The sequence below is a fragment of the Elaeis guineensis genome, chromosome 15, assembly GCF_000442705.2.
Source record: "Elaeis guineensis isolate ETL-2024a chromosome 15, EG11, whole genome shotgun sequence".
Lineage (NCBI taxonomy): Eukaryota > Viridiplantae > Streptophyta > Magnoliopsida > Arecales > Arecaceae > Elaeis > Elaeis guineensis.
The window spans coordinates 61,003,437-61,018,638 of NC_026007.2; the positions used below are offsets into that span (position 1 = coordinate 61,003,437).

At 40.4% G+C, this 15,202-nt stretch overlaps 1 protein-coding gene and 1 pseudogene across 1 annotated transcript; both read right to left on the minus strand.

Moving 5' to 3' along the window:
• Window positions 1-1,236: 1,236 nt before the first annotated feature.
• Window positions 1,237-2,844, minus strand: LOC105058124 (nuclear transcription factor Y subunit B-3). Its single transcript, XM_010940921.4, has one exon. It carries the CDS (start codon window positions 2,151-2,153, stop codon window positions 1,512-1,514), a length of 642 nt encoding a protein of 213 aa, XP_010939223.1. The 5' UTR covers window positions 2,154-2,844; the 3' UTR covers window positions 1,237-1,511.
• Window positions 2,845-4,872: 2,028 nt separating this feature from the next.
• Window positions 4,873-13,798, minus strand: LOC105058281 (uncharacterized; annotated as a pseudogene).
• Between the last annotated feature and the right edge of the window lie 1,404 nt (window positions 13,799-15,202).

Genomic DNA, 15,202 nt, shown 5'->3' on the forward strand with positions numbered 1-15,202 from the left:
CTGCTAAAATCCCTTCCCGTGGGAATTGATGGCTTGCATTACACTTGTTAACTTAGTCTACTTTTGATTATATTCATTCTTTTATTGTAATCTTTTACTTCTTAATTCACGGTACTGCCATTTAATATAATATGTAGCTAAATAGCAAAAGGAACGCAGAACCATGCAGCACGCCAGACCCCCAACTTCCCTCATGCAGCAAGAGGGGAAACCTTGGAACTTATTTGAGCAGCTATTCCTGAACTACTAAGCCATGTTTTCATGTGCTTCCCCAGGAACAGACAATGCATGGATAAAATCTTGCCCTGGCCAATGAGAACCCCTCCTACCTTCGCCGTTTTCTTGATGTTTTGGAAGTGTTCTGCAATGATATCTCAAAGGTGAGCTTTTAGCCATCCATCTTTATCCATGTCAGCTTTTTACCTTAGCTTTTGGATGATTTGCTATGGAATAAGCCAACTACGTACACTTTTGTCTCAAGGAAAACAAATTTGTGAAGAAGACTCATAGAAAGTAACAAAGAGAGTAACACACTCCTTAAAAATTTGAAGCATGCCGCAAGTTTTTGATAAACATACAAAGAGTATGATTCCACAACATCCCGGTAAGTTTCACCACGCTCAAAATAAATCTTTCTCATTCCCTCTCCTCCGTTCACCTGTTTAGAACTAAAACATGCTAGATGTGAAATGATGATCTAATTGCTTGCACCATCTATTATGATATGAGAGTCTAAGAAAGCATAAATTCCTAAACAAAACAATAGCTCTCTTTGGTGATCAGGTTGGCCATCTTCTTCAGTCCTTATATCTCTTATCAATGTTGGAGATGTAAATGCTGCTCAACAGGGTAATAGGAGAGTTGCAGTTTACCATTAGCTCACTTATGCAAGCACCTGGTCAGAGTTTTGGTTGCAATTATTGAGAAAATGAATTCATAGTTTTCCAACAATTCTTTATATTACATTGTTACTAAATTTTGAGGTTTAGGTGCTGCTTATCCTGAGATAAATTTAATTTTTTTAAATTTTTTTCCCTATTTTAGGCAGTATAACATATGTTTTTTCAGAAATGGAAATGGGGAAGCCATTCTACAACCTCCTAGAGTTCTGGTTGCCATGCATCATATCACATGATCATTTGAGCTCAAAAATGCATGCAAATGGAGTATATTGTTGTTTCCTCACTAGCATATACTACCCAATGTATCCAAAACCAACTAAATCAAAATTCCTGGTTCTCCAAACTGAAGTAGATTAAATTCATGATCATAAATTTGTAATATTATACAACATATCACCTCTCTCTCCCCAATCAGATAATTCAGAGACCAACCCAACCCCATCATCCAAGGACTCCACACTATGTTACATATCTCAGTACAATGTTTCTAATTACAAAATCACCTAACTGTGACTCTAGAAACAGAGGGGGAAAAAAGTAACAAAAGCCCAAGCAATAAAAAGACAGCAAAAACACTAACATGAACTATATATCAACATAGTTTTACCATCAAATCCTGCCCTGCCTTCCAAGCCCAGCTGAAGAAGAGGAAGAATTCCCACCACCACCACCCCCACCCATGCTGCCTTTCCCACCCATTGCCATCTGATGGTGATAAGCCAATGATGACGGCGGCGACCCATACATCTGCTGCCCCATCATCATCATCCCACCAGCACCACCACCACCATATATTCCAACGCCACCGCCACCGCCGCCGCCATTGCTCCCGATGGCGCCGCCACTGCTTCCCTCCTTCTGCTGGGACTGGGACGACGAGGGGCCGCCCTTCTCGCCCTCCATCTCGCGGAACTTTTGGAGGTAGACCTTGAGGGGCTCGACGTAGTCCTCGAAGCCGAGGGTGGTCATGGCCCAGAGGAGGTCGTCGCCGTTGATGGTCTTGCGCTTCTCTCGCTGGCACTTGTCGGAGGCCTCGCCGGTGATGAAGCTGATGAACTCGGAAACGCACTCCTGCACCGTCTCCTTGGCGTCCTTGGAGATCTTGGCGTTCGCCGGGAGGGCCTTCTTCATGATCCGGCTCACGTTGGCGATCGGCAGGAACCGGTCCTGCTCCCGCGGGGACGAGAAGTCGCTGCTCCCCGCCGCATTGCTGTTGTTATACCCTCCCGACTCGTTGTCCGAATCCGGCATCGATCAAAATCCCAACTTCACGCCAAATTCCACAACCCGGAGCAAATTCGAAGCCTTTCACCAATCTCCGGATCAAAATCTAGGGTTTTCGACCTCGTTTCTACACAAAACCAGCTAAGAGTTCATAGGATTCAGAGACGGCGTCTAATTCTGCACGCTAAAAGGACCTGAGAGGATTCAGATATGATTTTATACTGGAATTAGGTAATAAAATATGTAGAGAAATCGATGGAATTGAGGTCCACCAAGAACATCTAATAGGTCTACAAGCAAGACCCAGAGGTGGAAAGAAGCGGAAACCGGTATGGTTTGTTTCCGCGGGAATTCTAAGCGACGAGGGTTCCAGAATTCGATCCAGATAGAAGGAAAGATGGGTTATTTCTATGCGGAGGTTTCAGGAGGATTAGGCTTCCAAGTCTTCCATGCTAACAGCGAAGATGACCCACTAAAAAAAAAAAGGCAGAGGGGATTTGTCGTAACTACAAGGAGAGAAAGGAACCGATCGAGTGACCTACGGGTCTCTGGAAGCCCTAAGACTCCATGTATTAGGGTTAGGGTTTGGCCTCGCCGGAGAAGGAGGGCGCTAGGACAGCACGCCGGCGTCGGAGACCGCGTGGGTGTTGGGGGCCAGAGGGGAAGCGCGAGGGAGAGAGAGAGAAGAGAGCCTCCGGGGTGCCCGGGTCCGTTGGATCGCGGTCCTAATATCTCATCGAGAGCGGCACGTGGATAATTATGTGCCGTTTGTTTACCGATAAGTATGGGCCAAGTGGGATCGGGTAGACCGTCGATGCGTGGACTGTGGCGCTGATCTCGGTCGTTGATGGGAGCGGGCCCCACTTTAAAGTCGGTGATGGTGTCGCTGACGTGACACGGTGTGAGTCTTGCACAAAGTTTAGATTTGCATGTATTCATGGCCACTTTGGTCAATGCATGTCCACATAATTTTTTCTAAAACTATAAATTAGCAAAATTTTTATATTTTTTTTGTACCCTTATTACGCGATGTGGAGTAAAAAGTAAATATCCATGCATCATACTATAGTCTATGATTATATAGAAGCCAATGTGATTGTAATACACTATCTCATACATAATTTAATGATTTTATAATCTTGGGTTGTCGCATGATATATGAATATTGTTGCAATTTCATCATGCTATCTCATGTATATTATGAAGCTCAAGTAGTTCTATCTTTGGGATTTATGCAACATGGTTTACCATCCAACGTATAGATGTTTGTGACTGCAACATTTGGCTTTTCCATTAGTTTTATTGTGAACTAGAGTTTGCCAAGTCTCTCCTGAACTGGAGAAGATTAGAACTCTTGTATAAATGTGGGACAGATAGGAAAAGATGGACGGTATTATAAAATAAAGGGAGAGTTCATCTTATTATGACCTAGGGTTTTCTAAGTGAACCAGCGAGGATTCGATCTCTTGTGTACACATAAGACAACGAAAGATGGACTTGGAATTATAAAATAATGAGAAAGTTAGTTCACCCTGTACTCAAAAGTTTTCTTTGACTTGCAGCCTTTGCTTATGATAAAATTTTTACAAGTTGAAGCAATGCTAATTATTGCATAATTAACAAGTTAATGAAGCAAACTATCACAAAAATGACTGTCAGAAATTTTATTATAACATTTCAAGATGCACTAGATTTTAATTTGCAGCTGTCCCAGAAACTAGAGATCATGTTTTCTAGTGAATTATGAGTACTTGAGCTTCCCTCAAGAAACCTAGGAGACTCCAGAAAATCTGGAAATTCTCAAGTTGGAGCTATGGTCTATAATTTTTTAATGCAAGTTGGATAGAAAGGTATAGACATTTATTATTTAGTTTTCTTCTTTGTTTAATACAAACACATTGACAATATTTTGTCCCATGTCTCTGCAACTTGCATGTCCTTGTTTCATTACAAGAATCTTTCTTACATGTTCTAACAATCACAAGTTTACTAAATGTAAAGTTGCAGATCTAGATAAGATAATCAATGCACAAAGGGCTAGCAAAAGTGCTGCATTACTCATCAGAGCAAGCAATATTTTAACCCGACAGCATGCGACATGATGCCATTAGAGATTAAGACACTATGGATCTAACTTCGTATAAAAGTTTAACTTTTAACTGGAATTTATGACACATCCTCTCCGTATACAATTTTGCACCTCTCGTGGCACAACATCCCAATCTTATATGGTCCCCTCATGTTGTTAGTGAGAAAGCACGAGTTATCAGGATGTCAAAAAGTGAGTGCATGGACTACCGTTCCTATCCATCATGATGGTCGGTGGTTTGGGTCTAAATTATGCAGCCCCATGAGTATAAAAGCTTTGGGACCATTCCTTTTTGGCCTTTTGGCAAGTGGGACTAGATTCGTTATAGTAACTTTTCATGTCTTAATGCCTAAGACATTCAATCTAGACAAATGTGAATGATTCAAATAATTGATCACATTATATTGATCAATTAAGAAACAGAGAAGGATTGGGGACCATATGGTTCTGGAAGAGTGGAAGGAGCCAAGAAATTATATCATGGTTCACACGATTCAAAATAACTACACCTAAAAGTAAGAGAGAAGCCATCTCCCTGCCCTTTGGGGCCGAACAATTACAACCACATCCAAAGAGCAATGCAAGATAATCTCAAAACTCAATTTGGTGGGTGCTGGGAGTACTGGAAAGGAATTATGTCTTTTGGAAACAAGGGAATTTCAAGAATTCTTTTTGTATCAAACTTTGCCATAACAATCAAATACTATGAAAAGCATATAATATCCCAGCAATTTGAATCAAGCCAAAAAAGATCCCCGCATGATCTTTAAAGCAGTAAAAAAAAAAGAAAAAGAACCGATGAAGAAAACTCCCAATGGGACTCTTCTTCCTCCCGATGCAGATAGAAATTGAAGCTGGAGGAGAGTTGGACTCCTCTCCTTCAATGCTATTTAAAGGGGTCCAAGCCTCCAGAGTCTCATCAATACTAGCTGCCAGCAATCATTAGAGAAAATTAGTTCAATTTCTAATACTAATAGACATTTGAATAATTATAATTGAATAAGTTTATATGGCTATGATGAATTTCTTTAATTGACATATTTAATTATTTATTATTTTAAATAAATTCTAATTTTGTTGGAGGTTTTATATAATTTATAAGTCTTATATGATCTTTAGAGCATCGCTTTAGAGTTTATGCGGCTATATCACGTGACCGAACCAGATGATAGGTTCTTGGCATAAAAAAATAGATCTTTATTACTAACCTATATTAATCTCCAAGACAACCTTGGTGGCAAAACAAGTAGCACTTGTGATGTGCACGCTGGTGACCTCAAATACACCCCCCAGGGTAAGCTCCCTAGGTGTGCAAATCAGGACGACAACAACCTAAGCATTAGCTGGTATCGACCGTAATGAGGTCATGATACAAATTAAACTTGTGACAAAAGAACATTAAAATGACCAGCTTCAGCGAGACCTGAGTATACAATGCAGAGATCTGAGCCCAACAACATAAATTTAACTTGCAGTTACATGGGCTCAGGGTCACAAGCAAGAATCCAAAATAGATGCACATCTACTTGATAGGCATGGGGCTTGGATAGATGAGATACAACAGACGAACCAACTCTACCATTGGTGGCATATTTTATCTTTGACCTTCAATACTGAATTGAGACATTCTTGCCAAAACCTTCGTGATACTTACGCAAGCCATCACGGAAGACTTCACCAATGCTCCACCTCACAAAATATTGATAAAAAAATCCAAAAATTTGATATTACTTTTTTTTTTTTCTTGAGAAGCCCTCTACTTATAGAGATGTACAAGTGTATAATAGATATAATGCAAGCTGTACAATATACAGGAAAAAGTAAAGATTGATATATAAATTTGTAAACTATAGAAGGTTGCATATTAAGCTAAATAAGGTGAGAGAGATCGATTATGAAAGTAAGAATATCATGCTAAATAAGATAAGAGAGCAAACATGGAGTGCGATCATGATGCAAACAAGATATCTATGAGGCTAGTTCTTGGGTTGTTTTCCTACACAAATCTTGGAGAATGATCCATTACACCCTGAACCATAGGAAAATATATAATTGGTTGGTCTTTAAATAAAATCTAAGATCAATTATTCAAGTCAGTTAGTTGAAAAAAATGTTTGAATCAAAATAATTCCATTTTGGAAGTTCAATTTATGTTAGAGGACAATAAGAATGTTATATCAGGTTCCATTAGAACACTAAAAGGATTCTACCATATCAAGCATACAAGTAGACTAATGTTTCTATTGGCAAATAGATGGTTTACAAATCCATGCCCAAGTACTCATCACTTTTTAGATCATAATTGCAGTCCTATTAGGTTCAATCATCATAGCTATTTTGAGTCCATAAAAACATTCCAATCAATGGTTTGGACTTCTGCGATATGTCCATGAACTTATTTGAGACCAGAACAAAACTGAGATTAGAAAAAAATATGACCCTTGGTTGCCTTTTATTGGAATTATGTTCTCTTTTTTTTATTATTTTTTATTGATCAGGTGCTTTTTTATCTTGAAAAATCATACACGATTATCTCATAGAAAATTAGCTGCGCTGATGAACGATACAAATACTATTTTTATTTTAGCCTTACCCACATCAGTGCAAATTGGAATTGTCCAAATATATTTTCAAATATGACCAACACTTTGGGATTGGCTAAATGGATTTTTGAAAATCACCAATACTTTTCTTTTGGTACGATCTGCATAAAATATATCTGTTACACCTTCCTTCTTGTTCACATATTTACCTCATGGGAAGTCACCTGCACGCATGAATGATATAAATATTATTATTGCTTTAGCTTTATCCACAACAGCAGCATATTGCGGTTGGTAGAATATATTTTCCAAAATAATCCAACCCTATTTTCGATATGGCCATTAGGTTTTGCACTGAAAAATTTTAGGACAGCAAGTGATGATGATCTTTTGTCTTTAGGGGTGGGTGCATAAGGTCGGCATAAAATGAATTACACTACCAAGTTAGATGTCATAAATTTGGAAAAAATGAATGAACAAACCTGAGGGAATTGAATGAATTTTGGAAAAAGTGATACGAAGCCAACTGACACTGCATCTTCCTTCATATACAACAAACACTTGAAAAACGTTTCTGGTTTTTTTCCTTTTTGGCAGAATGGTCCAACCATTAACCATGCAGAAAGGATGAAACGGGGGAAGTGGGCCTCGTATAAGATGCCTCAGACAAACGTTGTGGATGGGGATTTAAAAAGAATACCTTTTCTTGCAATTGTAGCCGATGATAAGAGCGCAGAGGAAACTTCTCGCAAAGTTAGGCTTGTGCTACAGCAAATTGGTCTGCCTACTGTATTCAGCAACAGAAAATTTGCATCATATGAAGATATGGAAGAGATGCCAATAAATATAAGCTCCAGAAGAGTTGGGGGTGTTCATGCAATTTAATTTATGATGTATAAATGACAAAAATTGACTGATAAATATTTTTCTTTAAGATAAAATTGCATGTTATTATTTCTTCTGTTAACTTCGGTTATTAGCATTAGAATGTGTCTAAGAAATTATCTCCTTGCCCCACATAAATTCAACTGTAGGGGGAAAAATGCCTGTATAAAGATGTCTTGATAACACTTCAGATGGGAAGAACACACTTGCAGGTCAAGTAAACTTTGATGAAGTGCATACCCTATAAGCTAATGAAAATTAGCATTTCTGCAACATTATGCACTACATAACATCTGATAGCGAAGGGATGAAGACAGTGAATTCTAGAGGGAATTGATACATTTATATGGAACTGCCATTGAAGATCTAAGCTCCAACAAGATTTACATTTAAATGTGTAACTAACCTGCTCTCATCCCAAGTATAGAGATTTTACAGAATTCAGGTTAGCAAGTATTTTAACTAACTGTAGAGTGGATAGAATCCACAAAGACGTTTCTTGTGTTTGGATGTCTCCATGGGAGTCAAAAGCAACGATTCACAGCGTTTAACAAAGTTCCAGATGGCCAGATGTCAAGACGACGCTTTGTGAAGAATAGCACGTTATCTTTGTTGTAGAGCACCTAAGGTCAGCAATTGGCAAAGTAGATAGTTTACCTGAATTTTTTGAAAATGTGTTAAACTCTTTAAAGATAATGAGATAACTAATGTGATAGTTAACATCGTTCGCTCCACTTACTCCTGAAATAAAATAGATAATATCATATACAATCCAGAAAAGCTTTTGACCATGAATGCTTGAAAAAATGACCCGTTTTCCACACTGACAAAACACTGACCAGCATAGATGCGAACTCTGTTATTTTAGGAGGCACCATCATGGCTTCCATCTCCAGATTCTGAAGATTTCCAGTTGAAGGAAATGAATGTGAAAGAAGAGACATAAAAGGACCTGCAGCAAATAGTTGAGAACGTGCAAAAACAAGTACCGTGTATGGCTGCCAAGTTGTCTTCTTTGTACACTCCCAAGTGGTGAGCCATAACAGACATGAGCATCTCACCATGCTTTGGAAGCCTTGAAGTTTTGGGAGTCATGCCAAAAGATAAACCGTTACCAGTTGTCTGGAACAAATATGATAATATCCAGAGCTTAAAAAACTGATCCCTCTGCTTCTTGGAAGGGGAAAAAAAAATTACAAGGGTTAATGACAGGTGCAAGGTGTCTGCAACATCATCAATGCAAATTTATTTAATTAATAAAGGTGATTTCATGCATATGTTAAGCATCTAACAAGCTCATGTGAGAATTATCAATCTCTGAGCCAAAATATAGCCTCAAGCATCTAACAGGTGCAAGGTGTCTGCAACATCATCAATGCAAATTTATTTAATTAATAAAGGTGATTTCATGCATATGTTAAGCATCTAACAAGCTCATGGGAGAATTATCAATCTCTGAGCCAAAATATAGCCTCAAGCATATACAGAGGTACATGACCATAGGATGAAGATACAAACCTCAGGAGTTTGGAAAGCATCTCTTGTTCCAGGCATCTGGTCTTCTGATGGTTCATTCAATAACCAGAATGCAGGAAGATTGAAACAAAATAAGTTTGTACGCTCAAGGAAAGATAATGAGACTCAGAGGTTTTGAAAGGCGATGTTTACCTAACATACAAAATCAGGAATTTGCAGGTTTGCAGCCTCTAAGTTCTTTCAAACTGTCAAAAATCATATCAAGCAGCTAAGATAAATTTAATATAGAGTCAGAGAGTTGAAATATAAGCATGCACGCACACACGCATACACACACACACACACACACATATATATATGGAAAAATATAAAATGTTATACAAACCTGAGTTTACTGAAAACTGAAGGCCACGGACAGAATCAAGTGAAGCACGCATATTTCTACCATCAACTTGATTTGCAAGCAAATACGTGTCTTTATCATTCCATTGCAACTCAAAAACTTTATACTTCTCATTTCTTATCGCTGAGGGGTTCGGCAAATTTTCTTGGAAAAATGTTATTGCGGGAGTTTCCTGTTGTTCCTTACTCAAGTAAGAGCAAAGCAAGCACAACCGAGAAAGCAAGTTTTCAGTCTCTGCTGCACAAATAGCTTGAATTGCAGCAATTCGACATTCAACTATCCAAGAATAAACCTTTGCTTTGATTAGTTAAAGCACTAATGGAAACAAGGAAAGAAGTGTTGTGAATCACATCAAGAATCAGCGATAAGAAAAAGATGCAACAAAAAAAGGGAGCAACTTATGGCTTTAGAATCAATTTTGACTAAAAACCAGCGATCAAATATGAGTATGTACTGCTGACAAAAGTGAAGAGTGCATATTATCATTAAATAGGAAAAATATAAACCTGAGAACAAAAGTTTTAGAAAAAGATAATGGAGAATGTACAATCAGGACAGATAGGACGACTAAGATGGGAGGCAAGGGGATTGATTAGTCTATAAGGATTCAAAAGCCAGATAGGCTCCATGTTTGTGCTCATGATTAAGCCTCCAGACACATTTGTCGACAGCATATAGCTAGCTTCTGTTGAAAAGTTCTACCGACTTAGTATTTAAATTGGGATCTTTCCATGCACTTGTCATTAGCTTGCTAGAATCTACTACTTAAGGTGCTTCACCCATAATAAAAAATCTTCTCCAGAGTCACATTGACACACTTATACCCCACTTGCGTACTAGAACTTCCACCAAGACTCAAATTTGGTATCTCTTCTTGCATATCAAAATCAATCTCTGCATGACAGTGTGGTTTGCCATTGTAACATCATTTAACTCACAACAATATGTTTCTTTAAGAATAAGAAAATGAGTAATTTTCACCATTTTACGGCATACTTAAATATAGTTTTATAGTCTCACATCCTAAGCACTTATCATACTGTAAATTAGTTAAAAACATCATTTTGCTCACTCCCTCTGCTCATTTAAAGTAACTAAGGTTGTAAGTGAAAAAGGTACATATTTTTGGAAGAGATCCCATGGTGCATGCTAGTTGGAATGGTAGAATGTAGAAATAGAGGGATGCTTTTGGAAAAACAACAATCTAAATTCCAGATTTTAAGAATGCAAGTATAACTGATACATAGTAATGTTACTGTTAGTCGACTTGATGACCAAGGGAAATTTCCATTGGTAATTTCAGTTATCTTGGATTTATTATTCAGAAGATTTAGTAACAAATGAGCAATACATTTTTAGTGTGAACGAATAGGGTGGGTGAACTGGAGATATGCTCATGAGAATTACTTGATCACAAACATGGCCAACTTGAAAGACTTAAAAGAAAAGAGATCCAGATTAACGGTAAAGCCTGAAATCTGCTAAGGATCAGAATGTTGGACGATGATGGTCCAAACAAGCATGATGAGGATCAAAAACATGAGAATGGAGGAGTAAATGTATAAGATGAAGGCTTAAGAATTAATGAACTCTTCATGATGAGCTATTATAATAGCTGGTTGTGAACCAAAATTATATCAATCAACAGACCCATGGTTGTCATCTTGGAAAATGAAGATACAGTTTGGCTAAACCTACATACAATTGGTTTGGTTTCGCAACACCTAGATCAAACCATCCTGGTCAGCCGTGATAGAAGAAATCCATTAGACAGTTTTGGATGCTTTTGCAGCTCTTAACTGGATCTGTGGTTGCAAATAAGTTCTGACAGTTGGGGAAATAGGAATGACTGCTGGAAAGAAAATACTATATTTACAAGATGGTACTTTAGAAGAGGAAAGAAAGACTTGAAGAAGGTAGATGAAGTGGCATAGTATCACCTTATTAACAAATTAAACCTGAATGTAAAGTGAGTAACATCTGGGTTTATATGTTGAAGACAGGGGGAAGAGAGGAGTCCTCAAAGAAGAGGTGCTAATGAACAAGAAGATAATAGGCAAGGTTATCAAAGAGGGTCATCTGTATGAGAGACCTGAAATCCATGCACAAACAAGATATCACAGTTATTCCTTTGTGTTTGCGTTTATACCTGAAAAGAATAGTTGAGCAAGTGATTAGCCTATTTCACCAAAGGAGAGAATAAACAGATAACCCAGATATGTGAAAAAAGAGAGGAATCAAGTAGGACTCATGTTGATAATCCATATTGCAACCTAAAGTATGCAATGTCGATAGTGTTATGGTGCTTGCACTTAGTATACCAATATTATATGCGAATATGAGAGAAGTGATGAGAAGAAATGCATGTGAGAGAGAGCCAGATGAGTCACCTACATGGACTATATCTATGAAATTCTATGTGAATATAACCAAAGAACCCTAATATAGGCAGATTTAACTAAGCCAAACAAACCCTTATATAAGATCATTCAAGCTACATTTAAAATTGTTGCCTTGGACTAATGATCCCCTAGAACGCTAATCTCCATCATCTACGAGCGTTCCTTTGTTTTGTTTTTCTTTGCCCGGATGGAAGGAAGGAAATCCACAGCCAAGCTATCAAGATTTACTGGTTTATATAGCTAAAGACTTTGAAATGGATAAAATTTTCATATTTGCAAACTTTTGATGCTAAGAAGGTGGTGGATCCCTGCGACATGGGCTTAGCAAGTACATAGCAATTGGCTTGCTTCCACATTTTAAAATGTTAGAAACTAGAATGCGCTTTTGCAAACGTAGCATCATCCATTTGTCAGAACAACAGAAATAACTCGAAGAAAGAAAGCTACATTAGACAGATAGCAATGTGCATGCATAAGGCCATTAATGTAAGTATCCCTGAAACTAAAACATAGATTTTGGATTCCTGCCGGGAAAAAAACAGATTTTGGATTCTTATCGTTTAACTGGATCTCAAAAGGATCCTTCAAAAAAAAAAAAAAAGGTCCTTTTTGACTAGGAAAGAGAGGTTAAATCAAGATTAAAAACTCTCCCTTTACAATCAAATTCCCTGATGATGGAAAAGAAGCATTACGCAGACGAAATTCTTATGAACAAGAGGCATCTTCTTAGATATACAAACCCCAATAATTTTTAAAAAAAAAAGAAATCTCTAAAATGGTTGGCGACTACAATAAAACCGTGGAGATAACGACTCACTAGAATTCTTTACATCTATCACGATGAAATATATGAAATCGATACCTTCCCGATTATTGAACGCACGCTGATGCTCCACGAATTGCGGCGTCCTGTTCTCGCTCGGCACAGCCTCGCAATCGGTCTTTGGCTTGAGGGGAGACTCCGTGATCGCCCTCTTCCTCCCCCTTCTCGCCACAGCGAGGATTCCACCTTGAGATAAAACCAAACAATCGAGAGCTCGAGCGCCTATTTGAAATCGAAACAGGAGCGAAGACAGAGTAGAGAGGGCTTGGAGAAAAGAAAACCCTAGTTAGGAGAAGATCGGCACTCCAATATTCTGTTTTTCGATCTCTCGGATCGAAGCCAAGAAAAAGAACAAACCACCAAAGAAGTACAAAAAAAAAAAAAAAAGTACAAGGCTTCTCTTTAAAATTGGAGCTTGCGAGGAGGAAAAACTCTTACTAATTTCCGGGACGATGAAAAACCCAGAATGGGGAAAAGAAAGTTTTTTTTAATTATTTTTTTATTTAATAATTTTAAAAGTACCATCATCCGAAATTTATTTTCAAAAATATCGTACACATGAAATCTCCGTAGAAGCAATAATTTTACAGCCATCTAAGCCCACTTCAATCCCACCTGATCAGAAGAGGTAGAAATCGCAGCTTGAGCCCACGATTTTAGTGAAGTTGCCGCTTGGACCAGTGATTTCACTGGACTCACTGGACTCACTGGCCCACCCTGCAATTTCCTTCTCTCCTCTATGCTGGGTGCACACTTAGGGGTCGGGGGCAGTGTGGGTGGCCAGAAGGTAGCGCAGATAGTCGGTGAGCGATGCAGGTGACCAGGGGGCAATGCGGGGGGCTGTGGGGTATGGGATGCGGGTTCACAATGGGGTGGGTAAGGCTGGACCCAACCCAGGTTTCGGACTCAGTCCGAAATTATTCAAGCCGGGCTTGGGCCAAAATATAGGGCCCGTTTTACTTTCGGATCAGGCTCGAGCCTACCTTTGGCCCGGCTCGGACCCAGTCTGGGCCCGAGCCTGATCATATGCCCTACCCTGTCCGTCGACCATTGCCGTCCTCACTCCCGATCCTCCCTACTCTCCTGTCGGCTGTTGGTCTCCGCCATCGATCTCTCTCTCTCCTCCATTAATCTCAAATCTCCCCTTGCCCCCGAGATCCATAAACCATAGATTTCGATTGGAAGCCAGAATAGGGGAACGATGAAGAGAGAGCATCAAGAGAGCGGCAGGGGAGTTGGAGGGTATCCAGGGCAAAGATGCTGTCGAGCGGCAAGGGCAAGATGACAGCGATGGAGGAGCAGAACGATAGAGTGGATGAGCTTTTGGCCGCACTCGGGTACAAGATCCGATCCTCAGACATAGCGGACATCGCCCTGAAGCTCGAGCAGCTCGAGATGGCCATGGGCAGCAGTGCCATCTAGGATGATGCCTTCCTCTCCCACCTCGCCTCCGACATCGTCCACTATAACCCTTTCGACCTCTCCACCTGGCTCAAGGGCATGCTCTCCGAGCTCAACACCCCGCCTCCTCCCCTCCCCTTTGCCTCGATTCCAAACCACCAAAGTAACCAGCTCGATCTGCCATCGGTCCCCACTGCTGGAGCTCCAGCCTTCATTCTCGATCCAACGGAGTGCTCTACTATGACCACCGTCGACTTGCCAACCCCACGGTGCCAATCGGAGTACAATCTCAAGCCCATTCCCTCCACCGTCACTGCCGCCTCCAGCTGCATTGTGTACAGACTGGAGCCGCCGGTGGAGCTGAATGCATCAAATCGCAAGCAGATGAGGACCTCATCCTCTTCCTTATGTTCATCTCATGCAGGAGGTATTGGAGTAGTAGGAGTAGGAGGGATGGGATCGTCGATGCCTTCCGTGACGGAGGTATCGTTGATGGTTGCGGGGTCGATAGCAGGAGCACTGCCGGTGGTGATTGTAGACTCGCAGGAAGTCAGGATCCGGCTGGTCCACATACTGATGGCCCGCGCGGAGGCTGTGCAGGAGGAAAACCTTAAAGCGGAGAACATGCTGGCGAAGCAGATCTCGGTGCTGATGTTGGCGGTGGGCTGGCCCAATTTGTTCGGGCTGGGCTCGGGTCTGGCTCGGGCCCAGGCTCGGGCCTAGATCTTTTAACATTTTCAGGCCTAAGCCCGATCCGAAGCCCGATAAAAAATTTTGGACTGGGGTCTGGCTCGATCCAGCCCGACCCACTTCCAGCCCTAAGGGTGGGTGAGGGTGGCGATGGAGGCGACTGCGGAGGGTGGCGGGTGCGAGTTCACTGGGGAGCAGGGGATGGTGCAGAGGGTGGTGCAGACAGTCAAGGGGCCGGGGGGTAGTGTCGGAGACACGATAGGTCGGGTGCTACAGGGGATAGGGTGCGCGGAGATATTGGGGGTGGGCGGGGAGAGGGGGGAGGGGGTTGTGGCATGCAGGAAAAGGAGAAAGAAGAAAAAAA